The sequence below is a fragment of the Rhamphochromis longiceps genome, linkage group LG18 (genome assembly GCF_057381845.1).
Source record: "Rhamphochromis longiceps isolate RC_006_pf linkage group LG18, R_longiceps_female_GT1.1, whole genome shotgun sequence".
NCBI lineage: Eukaryota > Metazoa > Chordata > Actinopteri > Cichliformes > Cichlidae > Rhamphochromis > Rhamphochromis longiceps.
In genome coordinates, this window is record NC_140574.1 from 10,320,466 (window position 1) to 10,335,868 (window position 15,403).

General features: G+C 41.0%; 1 protein-coding gene and 1 long non-coding RNA gene across 2 annotated transcripts in view; one reads left to right on the forward strand and one right to left on the reverse strand.

The window, feature by feature from the left end:
• Positions 1 to 5,836: 5,836 nt before the first annotated feature.
• Positions 5,837 to 7,329, forward strand: LOC146647754 (uncharacterized). The gene is made up of 2 exons (XR_014908490.1): positions 5,837 to 6,913; positions 7,166 to 7,329. It is a non-coding gene; the product is annotated as an uncharacterized LOC146647754 (long non-coding RNA).
• Positions 7,308 to 15,403, reverse strand: part of pigk (phosphatidylinositol glycan anchor biosynthesis, class K) — a 32,011-nt gene continuing 23,915 nt past the window's right edge. Inside the window, exon 11 of the mRNA XM_085389384.1 lies at positions 7,308 to 8,017. Within this exon, the coding sequence (XP_085245510.1) occupies positions 7,901 to 8,017 (117 nt within the window). The 3' untranslated portion in view covers positions 7,308 to 7,900. The remainder of the gene's footprint in view (positions 8,018 to 15,403) is intronic.

Sequence of the window (15,403 nt, forward strand, 5' to 3'; positions counted from 1 at the left end):
TGTATGTTGTCACTACGAATAATGGCAGTAAGAAACATATGTTTAAATAGCTCTGCATGGCATTATTATCACTTTGAACTGTAGATCAGTCTTAAAGGACAGATCAAAGGTCAATTGAGCAATTACATTTTAAATCTTTATAAGGTATTTTATGTTTGCTGGAAATACACCTCACACTTGATTTCTAATTTTTAAGGATTTTTGTTAATTTTTGACCAGTAAATCATTAAGCTGGCCTCAAAAACCTTGATGTATGTAACGTACATTTTAAGTGATCCGTAACATGACAGCACTGTAAATGCCTACAAAGTTTCATCACAATTCCTTCAAAACTTTTAAAGCAGTTGTGTTTACAGACAGAATGACAGGCACGCATTTAAACACTATCAAGCTTTTGATCTTCAAAAGTTCTATTTTGAAAATCACATCGTATTAAGGAGTCTTACTGTAATACACCAAATCTCCATCTCTGTCTGTCCGTGAACGCCTCCTACAGCATACAGAGCCCCTAGCAACCACCTATCCATCCATCCACCTTTTCATCCATCCTCTTCCACTTATCCTCATTAGGGTCGCAGGGAGCAACCACCTAACAACAACTAAATTCACTAGTCTTTTATGCTGAAATGGGGATTTTAAAGCATCGTGTAGAAGTCCTATAACTAGTAAGTTAGGTCATTACTAAGATTGTCGTTCTAATATGTATGAGGGCTTGTAGTTTGAACATTTTTCATACATGAGTATAAACATTACATACACACAAATACCAACAGAAGCAGCTTTAAATTGTGAATGGCATCTTAAATAGTTGAAATCTGTCCTGATTTTCCTTTAAACTGCAAACAGCCTGACTTATAAATTCAGTTGTTGTTTTCCTCTTACTGTATGTCTATACTAAAAACCTCAGACAGATAGATTAATTGGTTTAAATGTTTTGAATACGACAAACAAGCTGGTCATCATAGTGATTGAACAGTTTTTCTAAGACAAACTGTGCAGGACTATAGTTTTAGTAAAAACTATAAATAGTTTTAGTAAAAACTATAGTATAAAAACAATAAAGACTGCACCTGACAATGTAAAACGGGATTTGTTTTTATTTGCAACAATTCCAACAATGAAACTTCAAACTGAAGTGAACATATCACAGAAAACCAGCAGGGATGTCATGGCCTTAAAATGTGCCACTAATCCTTTTCAGTACATCCCAGCAGTATTTATCAATTCCTAATTAACACGACCCAGATACACGACAGAAAAGGCTGGATGAATGGACAAATTAAAAATAACGGATTTGGGGCTATTGAAGTTTTTTGGTTTGGTTGGGCTACTGATGTATGACAATGCGTATTAGAGCTGTTACAGAATAAAAAGAAAATTACGGAGCTCTGGGATGGGGGTAATAATTTGAGAAATTTCTGAGATTAAAGTCGTAAATTTATATTTAAAAAAAAAAAAAAAAAACCTTCAAAACTACTGAGACAATAAAGCCAAAACTTAGCGAGGAAAAAGTCAAGAAAGTTATTAAAGAATGTCATGCACGTTCATTAGTGAGGAAGCTAATGAGTCTGTATGCACATGATAAAAGAGCAGGGACTACATAGACATATATAGGGCTACAAATCCCTCCACATCATACATAAGATATCTGCTCATCCAGATATCTGTCTTGACATTCACTGCGAACATCAAGACGATATCTCCCAAATTAAATGTGATATTTGTGCATATTTGTGTAGCTACACTATGTTATAGCTGTTATAGCAGTTTAAAAAGTTCTGCATCTGAATCTAGCTTTGGATCAATTCCAAAAGCTAATCATCTTCAAGTTGGACCAAGCCCCTCCCTCTGGTAAAGATTTCAATGCAATCAATCATTTTGATACAAATAATTACTTCCTTGGCGGAGGTAAATACGGTGATGCTGGGCTAAAATAAGAGTTCTTTATTAGCATTTATTGATAAATCCAATAATGAAGTATAGGTTATAACCTTGTTAGGTTATCTACTTGAGGCATAAGTAAGCAGCAGGGTCTGCTGGTAATGAGTTGAGCCAACCTCACACAGACACATGGATGCATGGATGATAAATGACTTTAATCTCTGAATTTTATCCCCCTCCATCAGCTGGCTCTGTAATTTTTCTTTTAACGTACAGCAGTCCTATTATGCTACGGTAACAATGGGTTCTCAAGCCAGTGTAGAACTGTTTCCCAGTTGTGATGTTGTTGAATGAAATGGTACTACGAAAGGATTCCTGCATATACAATCTACTCTGACAAGATTAGTTTTTATGTGTTTGGTGTAAACAAAATTCTTTCAACAGTCATATTAAAATGTAACATTACAGCAGGGATGAGAAAACAATTTAGGATTTTGCAAATTAAGACTGTTTAACACGAGGCTTCTGTGGGAAACTAAATTAAACGCTCTGTAGAAAATTTAAAGGCCTGGAGTTACAGTACTCTAATAAATCTCAGAAAAAAACGGAGAAAAAAAATCTCAAAGCCCAAGGTGATGTCCTGAAATACCTCATTTGTTAGACCAATACTCTAAAAGACTCAGATCTAGTCATTTACGAGCGCATAATACAGGAAAAAAGCATAGTATTTAAACTGGAGCGAACAGTATTTTCCTGCTTCATACCAACTTGATTAATGTGAATTATTAGAATAGCTGTTCAGGGAATGATGTTTTCAATACTTTCTGGTACACAACTAAAAGCAATGATTAGATTTGTTTTCCTTGTCATGGCATAAAGTAGGTTTATGAAATGCAGAGTTTAGCAATTGTGACAGCCTCTCACTCTCACCACACCTGGTTGTTGTAAATGACTCACTGGTATCACATTTAAAAGCACTGGGTAGGGCTTAAGTGTAGATGATGTTCTTAAGAGAGTATAAACAAGACACCAACATCCCCAATGAGACACAAAAAAACTTTTTGCTCTTAAAAAAACAAAAGAAATTGGAATTGGATTGGAAAACAACCTGTGCAATTATTCTACAATGGGCCTAAGTGATACACAGCAAGGGGCGGATGTGGCTCAGGTGGTAGAGCAAGTCATCTGCCACTTGGAAGGTGGTGGATCGATGCTTGACACCTATGCGTGTGAATGAGACTTGCAGTAGAAAGTACTTTAAATGCTCAACTGAGTAAAAAGGTAATATATAAATATCAATCCATTTAATTGAGTAGTTTGGTAGCTACTCTGAAACTATGACACAATTTTCCTGAGCGGTATTGTAGCTCTAAAGGGCCATTTTAATGAGCCTTATGTTATTATAAATGGTCTATAGGTATAATTATTTGAAACTGCCATCACATTTTTTTTTTTTTTAAATGTGATGGCAAGGCCAGCTTTCAAGCTACTGCCCCAGTCGGTCGGTCTCTGGTCAGTTTGATGTGTAGCTCTGGAAGGTTGTGTTCGAAATGCGTTTCCTCCTTGTCTTCGCACTGTGATGGCATACTGGGTGTGTGTGGTTGGTTCCTACTTGATAAAAAAAACAAAACTATTGGTTGTTGCGACAGTCTTTCCACAGGTGACATTTTAGGAGAGACCAAAATGGTCTCTAAGGTTACAAAAATCTTTACATCTCAGTCCTAGCATTCATAATGAGACCCATCTATTCCCCGAGCTCATGAATTTTCACTTTTCTGAATTTCTACATGGGGTAAAATCAACTTATATGAATTTAAAATGACAATCTGGATCAAAAGCTGGAAAGCTGTTCGTGTTTATTACAGGGCTGCAATTATAAAAGTAAGCCATAGTGAGAATATCTCTGTGCACTGAATTTTGTTTCCTCCCTTAAAGTTTGAGAGAAAGCCATTTAAATTCAAAAGTACAGTAAGCGAGCACCATGGAGTATGATTTATGCCCGTTTTTGTTGCAGATGAGTGAAAATCTGTGACTGCTAAAATTACTATTATCATTCCTGGGAATGATTGACAACACAAAGGCTCACTGACAGGCAAGCAGCTGGAAATCCGGAGTTTCCATGGAAATTGGACAACCTGTCAGACACACCGTCTCCAAACAGCGTTGGTGTGCTTGTGTGTAAATCATTAAATTTAGCAGGCTGCCACATGGGGCCAATGTCGACGCTGTTCCACTTCTAAAGACAATGAGCAGATGGGTGTGCGCTCACTGGTGAATACCGACTCTGCTCGTCTTTTGAAGAACCTGTGTGACATATTCAGAGCACCGTGCCCGACTCTTCAGCCTGAAATCTCTCAGCCTTTTTGGAGATGGCTGCTCCAATATTGTCCTGTCACTGGTTTCTCCCCACCAAGTGAGGTGTGAAGGCAGATAGACACTGATCTTTATTAGCATTGGGGAAATCATAATAGCAGCAGAGTCAAGCGCTACACTCAAAGGCTGACTATATTCAATTCCACAGAGTGCCTAAGTGGGATGGAGAGGATGTGGAGTCCATTTTGAAGTGGATTAAGATCAAATGCATCCATCTGAGACACAGTTGCTTTATTTTGGCAAACGGGGACATCTCAGGGCTGCTCTGCCACCCTGGTATACGCTGATTGTAGATGGAGACTTGGGCCCAGTTGCTTTTCTTTTGAAACACAATACTCAGTGAAAGAGAACTGCATTTGAAAACCTCCCTGGTTGTTTGAAATGTTTCCAGTAAAGGGAAAAAAGGAAGACAGAGCAGGGTTGCAAGTCAACTCAAGCAGCACTGATTTCAAGGATGTATTTGTGGCATAAATATGCTTAGATTATCAGCTCTGCCAGGCATACCTTCAAGGTTTGGAACAGTAAAAGCAGATCGGGTGCCTTTAAATAGTATTACTCTGTAACACCATTTAAGAGTAATTAAGGAAGCTCAATATCTTCTCAAAAAAAAAGAACCAAATCAGGCAGTTAAAGATGTAAATTTATTCCTTTGATTCAGTGTTTCATGTTTAATCAGGGCATCAAAAATCCTCCAGTTCAGGGTATAAAAATGTTCCTGTGCTCTCTGACGGTGGAGCAGGAGGAATACGATTACGGGAACTAGAAAATAGGGAAGGAAAAGGAAATAAGAAGTGTTGCATAAATAATGTATAAGAAAAGGTACAATGTGGCTGACGCAGCAGCTGCATTCCAAAACATATGGTTTCATTTCCAACTCCATCTATTTTCTACTTTAGCTGCAAGGAAGAGTGGCAGCGGACACGCAATGGGTGGGTTTAATCCATATGCTCCGAGCATCACTCACCTCCCTCCAACAATAAGCCTAATGTAGAGTAGTTATACAAGACCAGAAGGGGAGAGAGTACTTCTATGCTGAGGCATGTTTTCCTCTTTTTACCCCGTGTGGGACGGCCGGTGGCTTACTAGGTTATCACTCACTTATCGCTGCCCTAGCACGGGACGCAGAATGGCTGGGGAAATGGCTGTCCATCACCCAGAATACAATCAGCAGAGTGCAAGGCTGGGGAGCTAATGGATGTTTCCACAGGGAGGGCAATTTAGTGAATGGGGAAAGTGGATGGGTCCATCACGAGAGATGGGATTATGTACGATTGTTATCCTTCACAAGTGTGATATGACGGTCAAAGGGTGTAATGTATCTGGACAGGAGAGACATTAAATACTGATCTCTCTACAGCCCACTCACAGCCAGTCAGCCAGCCCTCGTTTCACAATTTCTTTTTCTGACCGAGCAGACATTCTGAGTAGCACTTAAACAACTTAGACATTCACATTATTCACACTCTCATTACACATACATATAGGATCTTGGGGGTGGGCACAATCACGGAGTCCAAATTACCATCAGGGTGTATACCTCACCCCTGACGTCGTTGCCCACCTCTCAATTTTAAATACACTTAGTCATTGAGGGCTAGCAGGAGGGACTATGCGCTTACCTGCTGCTCCTTGGCAGGTAGCTCCATGCCCTCCTGGGTTTTAATTGCACCTTAGAACACATATGCATCAACACTACAATGAGCGGGTGGAGGGAGGTTTGGAGTCTTCTCCCACCCCCATTCTCTGCGGCCTGCTGGAGCGGGAGGGCTAGTAGGAGGAGTTGGCCGTCCGACTGCGGTCTGGGGTGTGGGGCCTCCCTGCTGCTGCGGAGTCGGGGTGGTCTGCCTCTCCCCACCGCAGGGAAAAGGGTAACACCACCTGGGTCTGGGTGCAATTCCCCCCTCCAGGGGCAAGGGTACCTAGACCCGGTTTGTAGAGTACGCTTGGGGAGTGTGATTGTGTGTACAGCGTCTCTTTATGTCTGTCTCCACGTTGGTTGAGTGTGGAGTGAGTGCATATGAGAGCATGAGGGTGGGAATGGATGTTTGTGTCTGTGTGTGCCTGTATGTCTGTGTCTATATGTCAGGTTGGGTATCAGACGCCACCTCTCTGGGGACACCTCAGGCCCTCCAAGGTTTGGAGGCCTATCTCCACCCACCACCACTTCCCCTGCCGGTGGCGGACTCCCTCAGGTGTCGGTGTGTTGGTGGTTCTTTGTGTCTGGGGGTGGGCGTCCGGGTACACACCGGCTCACTCCTTGGCGGCCGCTTGTCGGGGCCTGGGGCCTGGGGCTCGCTCGGGCCCCTTTGGAGGTGGGGTGCCCCCGGCCTCTCGGCCTGGGGCTCGGTCACTCAGGCACAGCTGGGGGCCGGCGGAGCTCACGGGCGCGTCACTGCAACTCCCCCTGACTTCTGCTCCGCGGCTGCTGGGCGAGCCCTCATCTGGGACTCTCCTCAGCTCTTACTGGAACAGTGGCGCGGCTGCCCCTCTGTTGGTCTTCCATGGTCTCTTGTGTTCTGGGGGCCTCTGGATGTCTGGAGTTTTGATCTCCTCCATACCCGCTTCACACCCTGGAGGACGGGGCTGTGGCCCCCCCACACTCCCTAGCAGATCATTACATGGAGAAACCTTTGGAATGCAAGCATGCTGATCCACACAGGTATGCACACATGGGTATTCACAGACGCGGACTAAAGCTTTCTTGGCTGCTGCCTCAAAGCACACTGTGCACTGTCTATCTTGCGTGCTGCACAATATCGTTTATTATTTAGTAAATATTGATATCTATGACTAGCTAGTTTATTGTGATGGTGCTTTGTTTTCTCTATTATTATGTTGCTCTTTGTTGTTTGCTGTCTCCTCTGTTTGTTTTTTTTGTTTGTTTGTTTTTTTTTTTTTTTTCTCCATACAGGTGACCCAGGAGTTCTTTTTTTTTTTCTCTCTCTCTTCCCCCCCCTTCTCACCGTCTCTTCTCCCCTTTGGTTTTCTTTCTTTCTCTCCCCCTCTTTCTCTCATTCATTCCCCCTGTCCTATTTATTTAAAAAAAAAAAAAAAAAAAAAAAAAAAAATGACAAAGGATGAACTGAAGCTCTGCCATCACGTAATGTCGCATACTGCTGTTTCTGATGTCATTTAAAAAAGAGAAAAAAAAACAAAAAAACAAAAACAAAAAAAAACAAAAAGGCTGCTGCTAAAATATGCAGAGCAACGCGCTCCCAAAAATAAATTAAATTCTTATCTGCAGACTCAGTTTAGTGCATTTTTAACCGAAAACAGTGCAGTTGTGGAATGGCTCGACAAAAACAGAACATCTGACACAAACACACAAAGAAAAATAAATGTTCAAGTCTTTGCAAAACAAAACCCATAAAATTCTTGTAAAATGGCTGTGTGATGCAGTTGTCCTTTTTTTTATATAAAACATTTAACACAGAGCACAAATGTTTACATCTATGAGCTGGGGTCATTTCAAAGTAAAAGAGGGGAAAAAAAGGCACCAAGAATCACTCAGTTTCCAAACAAGCAGCAGATGTCATTCCAAACAATTCGGTTTCATTTCCAGGAATATAAGCCTGTCACAAACCGCTCCTTCCCTCAAATATCACGGGTCTGCAGCTTTACATCCAGCGGTATAAACACAGGAGGCTCAGAAGATGTGTTTGAGATGCTTGATACCGTAGGTCTTGAAAAACACCAGGAGGATTAAAGTCCACAGGCCCAGGATGAAGCCATCAGGAGGGTGCCAGTCTTTCTGCTTTGGTTTCTGAATCGCAGGAGGGGTGAGGCAGGTAAGGTAAGGTGGGGGGTGGGGGAGGGAAAGCAGAGGGGAGCGGGGTGAGATTGCAGGTTAGTAATAGTGTGTATATTTCTCCTGTTGAGGCCACCGCTGATTGTTCTGTCATTCACGCAGGCAGGCAGGCGCAGAATTGCACGCACACACTCGCTTTATCTCTTCACGCACTTTATGTACACGATCTGCCGTCTCACACACACAAACACGCAAAGGTTCGCACAAAAAAAGCAGGTGGTAAAGCTCATCAGTACACCTCCCCTGTCTTGTGTTTGTCCCATTCACTGCCACATCATCACTTTGTGTATGATTATACTTTTAAATTTCGCTCGTATTAAACATGCATCTCACAAGGAGCACATTTATATGCTAATGCGGCTGCAATATTCTGGAGGGAGATGAGATTTAACCTCTAAAATAACTTCCTAACTCCACTGCTGGCGACAAAGCTATAGATGGGCTGCGAGGATGCACTTAAGAGATTTCTGTTATCCCTCCCTATACAAGCTGTCATTATCCAGTCGGGAAATCACCAGTCAGACAAGGCATTCCCTAAAGCCAAAACCTGAAAAGTTGGCAAAGCGGATGAACACGCAGCAGAGTGCTCAAAGTCCGACTGAGCCACAAGCTGCACACACAACAGTAGAACGACATATAGTACTATAAAGCAGCTCCGAAAGTGCTTAGGAGATCTGTGTCTGTGCAGCTTTCCTCAGTACTACTCCAGTATCCAGTACATCTACTCCTTCTGATACACATCAATATTGGCTTGGCACACACACCCACTTGCACATACTGCAGTAGAAGCCAGAGCCGAGCTGACAGCAGACTGACAGGCCCTAGGGGATTAGACACTGGGGTGAAAGCCTAGTCCAAAGTCATTATTACCCACAACCTCACAGCCAGCGTACAGGCAAAAGACAAGTTTTAAAGTTAACTACAACAGACCCTGTAAATCAAGTGAAACCAATAGCAATCTATAATCCTCACACAGGATTTGCTGATATTTCTGCATATTGTTTTGATCTTATGTATTTACAGAGTGATTCATGCTGAGTCACTCTCATCCATGCAATTGTTTTTCTAATTGTATTTTCAGTAAAAGTTTACATGCACAAAGTAGTGACGCATCTGGCAAGCCTGGCTATTTTTCTCATGAATATACCAACAACCCAAAGAACAGTGGAGATTTAGCACTCAGTGAGATGTGGCATGTAATGTCTGCTCATATCTGTCCTCTTTTTTTTTTTTGCTTACTCTTTCATCAGATATTTTTACCAGCTGCAATAGTGTAGCTGGTATTGTTTTCATCTTCTGAGTCAGCCTGTCTGTGTGTGTGTGTGTGTGTGTGTGTGTGTGTGTGTGTGTGCGTGTGTGTGTGCGCGCGTGTGTGTGCGCGCATCATCATGCAAATGTGGTCCTGGAGGCACCTACTTTTTTAAGTTCTTTTAGCACATATTTACGTCTGGCAGTTTTTGTGATAAAGCAACATCTGCAAGATAGTAATGGAACTTTATAGCTGTGTAGTTGAGACTAAAATGAAGACTGAAGTTTAAAGATGGCTGTGGCCAGAGATATTCTGTAATTTATTTCACATGAGGTAAACTGATATATTCCAAGTGAAATATTTAAAGACTTTGTTTATTTTATTTTAGTTTGTTTACTTGTTTATTTATTCCTGCAGATAAATAAAAAAGGATTTACAATGTCCACAATCTGAAAAGTATACTCAAGTATACTTTGTATACTCAACACTTTGTGTTGGGGCTCATTTAGTGTGAATTATGACGATCAGGTTGTGGCACTGCTGAGGTGTTATTGAAGCCTGGGTTGCTTTGATGGTAGCCTTCATCTCTATTTTTGCGTCTTTCTCGTTTTCCTCTTGACAAATCGGGTCAGGCAAGGTGGTTATCCCACCAAACACAGTAATAGCATGGTCAGCAAACCATTTAGTACTAGTTTTGGCACTGTTGACAGGTGCTCAGCCCTGCTGGTAGAGGAAATCGCCAACTCCATAAAGTTTGGCAACAATTCAGAGCACGAAGCACTCTAAAATCTCCTGGTAGATGGCTGTGTTCACTTTGGACTTGATAAAACACAGAGGATCGGCCACCACCAACACCAGCAGATGACATGGTGCCCCAAATTATCACAGAAACTTCACACTGGACTTCAAACACCTAGCCTTTCCACTCTTCCTCCAGAGTCCAGGACCTTGATTTCCAAATGAAATGCTAAATTTACTTTCATCTGAACAACAGTCCAGTTCTTTTTCTCCTTAGCCAACCTAAGACGCTTCTGAAGTTGCCTCTGGTTCAGAAGTGGCTCGATATCAGACATATTCGACAGATTTATCCCCCCCTTTTTTTGCGTCTTGGCTCTAGATGCACTCCCACCACCTCAGTCCAGCAGTCCTTATGATTGTGGTTGCATGTACTAAACTAGTTAGAGAAATGGCACATATTTGTAATGTTTAAATAGTAATTTACTCAAACTTACAATTGAATATTTTAATAATTTCAGATAGTATAAAACAAATCTAATATCTGTATTAACTAAAGGGCTCTAAAGATCTAGAAAAACTGTTTGGGATCACTGGGTACTATTATAAAATCAGAGTATACAGTGTAATGAGTTAATGATGATGCAGATAGAATATTTATTTCATCAAATCCTGTTGACTGACTGGCAGCGTTTCCGTTTTGAAAGTCTTAAGTTTCATTTTGTGAAGACAGGGTGATGATGATGAAATTGACCCAATGATTATTACAGTGATCCATAGACACACTCGCACATGCAAAACACCTGATTCTATTCATGCATTATTACGTGTTTCTTAGAATAACGAATGTTAATTGCTTTGCCTGGTGAAAACGACTCTTTTTATTCTTCTTATTAGTTTAAAAGCTTTTGGTAAGTGAGGCGAAAACCTAATTTCAGGAAACGTGTGTGACTGCGTTCTCGTGCCTCATTGCAGTGTACATCTTCTCAAGGCTGTCGTTTCAATAGAAAGTCCAGGTTACGTGACAACGCTGCCAATTTCTTATGTAGAAAGACCGAGGACAGCAGTAAAAATTGGATTACGTCTGAGCCAAAATTTATTTAACAGCTCAATCAAGTCAAATCAATAGAGCGCCACTGCCATCCAGAATGCTAAAGCAGAGGCGTTTGAAGCACACGACTAAGCTTTAGGGTATTTGTGGACAGATCAAGGCTGGAGGTCCAAGGTAAAGACCTTCCCTTTTGAAGCATCATTTGTACAGCACACACTGGCCAGAATATTCCGATTGTATTCACTTTAACCACACGCTAGTTTTGGAAGCAAGGTGGGTTTGGGAACGAGGCGGTATTCCCTTCAAATGAGCTGGAGAGTTAGCTGGGGTGGAGAAAAATCTGGTGTTCTCTGCTTAGATTATTCTCCTGAATAAACAGCGAATATTCATTTTAACATCAAAAACAAACATGATAATAAAAGATTTTTTAAAGGAGGCATCAGTCACACCAAGTGCATTTACATGAACATAGGTATAATGTTAGGTGCTTCTGTAGAACGTCCATCTCCCACAGCCAGTACTTTTCCTACATACAGTACATACTGTATCCACTAGCATTCAGCACTTCAAGAGAAACATCCTTTCGTGTGCCATCGAAGGGGCATATGTAAGGAATAAACCGCCATATGCAACCACAGCAGATGAGGCAGAAGGCCAGAGCTGGAAAGTGAGGTTACATCCTGTGGAGGTGGGCTGCATGGGCTTCTTAACCATCGAAGGCCACTGAATGAGGTGGGTAACAGAGGGCTTAGATGGTTGGTCAAAGAGCTTTCCAATGTTGATGGAAAAAGCAGCCACTATGGAAGGAGCCAAAGGCGGTGGTGTGGGCATCCAAATGACCAGTGGGCACAAAGCAACATACTGTCCAGTCTGATCAGACTGATCCGACTGCCTCGGCGGCGTACACAACTGGTGTGCTGCAATGGTGGAAACATCACCATATGATAAGCAGCAAACTCACCCCACCTAGAAGGCTTCTCTAACCCACTCAGGGCAAGTGCTGCGTTTCACTGACAAGGATTGTAACATCTAGTCCTATGAATAAATTAAAGTGAGCAGAGAAGAAAATGAAGCTGAAAAGAGACATGTTTTCAGCATCTGAATCATGCTTTTTTTGAGATACTGACTAAACTTAAGGAAGCTTCTCAGATGACTGATTTTGGTCTTGTTTGTCTGACATCAGACATAACAGGCATCGCAGTGGGTGTTTCATCCAAAAATAGCCCGGAGTTAAAGGCCTTGAAGACTTTCTTACTTTCTTATCAACACTATTTACTGACAAAGTCAGATCACTTTCATTTATTTTAAATGAGAGAGATTTACTGAATGAGTCAGATTCTGAGGCCAGCTGTGGGTGTGTGTTTTTTTCATGTTACTAAACAACTGTCCATCAAATATGCTCAAGCTATATCCACCGAGTGCTAATGAAACTGAGAAACACTGATTTTTAGTGTAAAAGTGTCAAATAAAAAAAACAAACACCTTTTTTTCCTCTTAAATTATTTTTAGTCATTTGAAATAAATCCATGACTAGAGTATACAATTCATCTGCCTACACGGGTGACAATAGCTTGGATTTGTGCAGAACCCCAGATTAAGGCATGTTTTTGGTTCAAGTGCACTTTACCTTACCTGTACATATTCTGTGGCTACAGTGGTTGTACACAGAGTGCATCTGCAATACTATGTGTAGATATAAACATAGAATGAGAGCTACTGGTCAACACCTCTAATCTAATCCTAAGTATTTATACACTTCAAACTCTAACTTCTATTATTATGAGACTAAAACGATCAGATTAGTCAGATATATATTAACAACGTCTTATATTACCAGCATTAACAGACCATCCATTCATCATCTTAAATGTGTATCCAGAATTCGACATCCAGTCATGGTTTACACAGTGGGAGGTTGGAGCCTATGCCAGCTGAATACATCCTTACTAGGGTGTCAATGAGACAGACAACAGTTCACTCTCGCACCTAAATGTGAAATAAATTACCAATCAATCAATCAATCCTACCTGCAAAGACTTCCACACAGAAAGGCTCTAGCAGGGGGAACCTTCTTGGGCACCAGGGCTAACGTCTGCACAATACTGGCCATGTTAACAGACCTCTAACCCAAATCTCTCCAAAATAACTATAAAAAGAATTATGCAGTCATGGTACAGGCTCTGATTTGTCACTGACACTGCAAGCTGAATCCTCACTGTTTCAAAAGACCGGTCAAATTTGACCTGTCTGTTCCAGTTCAGTTGAAACAGAGGCGTCCCCCCAAATTCAAATTAAATTTTCCAGCATGCTTGAGTCATCTCCCTCCATTTTTTCCTGTCAAATGAACACTGAGCTGCAACAACAGTGATCTCTCCCACTGAGATGCTGACACAATCACGCAAATACTGCTGTGCCCGTTTGAAATGCCGTGGCAAGGTCACTGATTTAGAAACACATCAACAGTCAATTTATATATATGAACACATAGATTCTGTGAGGTTTTTCTGTTTGCATTCTCTATCAGAGGTAAATCTGAATTACTTGACAAAAATAGTTGGGAGTCTCTCAGGGGAGGACACAAAAAGGCTGACAGAAAGACAATGAGTCTGGCGGATGAGGCAGAGCGTGGCTGGATATGTTCAAGAGATGAATGGGAGTGTGTGACTGTCAGGGGGCAGTTGACCTCTGTGACAGCTGTAGGCAAAGGTGTGCGTGACTGTATTTGTTTGTGGGTGTGCATGTGCGTCTTAAGACGCAGTCCCTGGGGTGAAGAAGACCAAAGGGAGATGGAGTGACTGTGACAGGAAGCCACATCAGCACAGCTGGCAGAGAGAAGCATATACGAAGAAGGTGGTGAAGGGAATATTAAAGATATAAGAAGAGGAGAAAAGACCACCACACCATTTGGCTGCAAATAACTAATGATTATTTAACTTAATATTAAACAATAATGTGGGGGAGATTTTACAAAATAATCAAACAACTAGCCGAATGTTACTTTTACATAAAGTAATCCTTTAAGCATACTTTACATTTTTGTTTTACTCCTGTGTCTAGTAAGTGTACTTAGCGAAACATTTTACATTTGTTACCTCTGTTGTAACAAAGTATATAATGGAGACTATAAGGATAAGAGGAAAAAAAGATGCACTTGTTAAGAACAATAACAAATACAAACCTCCCAAAGACCGAATAAATAGCTTTATATCAGCTGACTTACATATACTGTGCTCTTAAAAAGTCTTGAGCTACTTCTTGTTTTCATATGTTGCTTCCAAGAAGCCAGATATTCTTATCATTCTTTAAAAAGTGCAAAAGTTCTCCAAGCTTTTCAATTTGTTTTGGACACTGGACGCTTTTTCACTCATTTTTAGTTCAGTCATTGTGATTAACAAATCTTATAGATTAGTGTCAAACCACTTAACACTGACTTAGAAACTAAAGCATAAAGAGGTACCTAACACAAGGGATGAACCAGTGTTTTGTCTTTAAAAATGTGCTTTAAATTGTATATTTAGGCACTTTGTTACTAAGCAGCCTTTCAAATGGATAACTAGTTCCCATTTCTTTATCTGATAACAAAGTTTGATATTCTCAGGTGATTCTCAGTGGATTACTGATATATCTCAGGATGGTGTGAAGTGTGTCCTTAAAAATCTGAGGAAAGTGGACAAGTAGAGTAAAAAAAACAAAATCTACAGCAGAGAAATAGAGGGGGGAAAAAGTCCATCAAAGACCTGACTCGGGACCTGAGAGAAGCATCTGGTACTTCAGTTGATCCATTCACTGAATCTTCATCAGAAATGGTCTCAGTGGAAGGGCGGCTGTCAAGAAGCTATTCTTAAGGAACGTAAACTTGGAGAAAAGGCTGAGGTGCGGCAAGTTACACAACTGGACTAAAAATCAGAAGCAACGCATCTTATGGAGCGAGGAATCCAAATTAAAAATGTTAACATTAAATTAGGAGAGGGTGAAATTAGTTCACGTTTGGAAATGTTACACTTAACTGTTAATGTAAGTTATTTGATTAAGGTATTACTTTTATGTCAATTAACCAATACCCTAAATTACTGATAGAAACTTTGGTTGTATAGCAGCTTTATAAAGTGGGAAATGTCTGCTATAGTCTGTCATTAGATGTGCATAAGAGTTTTGTATCTGTGCCCTTTTACCCCAAAGTAAAAACGAAATAGAAAAAGGAAACTCAGGTGGGAGGCAGAGGATAAAACTACTAGAAATAGGAAGGTCAGAGGGAAGCAGTTAAGTAGCCAGTGTTCACTGACCTTCACTGACAAAACCATTCACA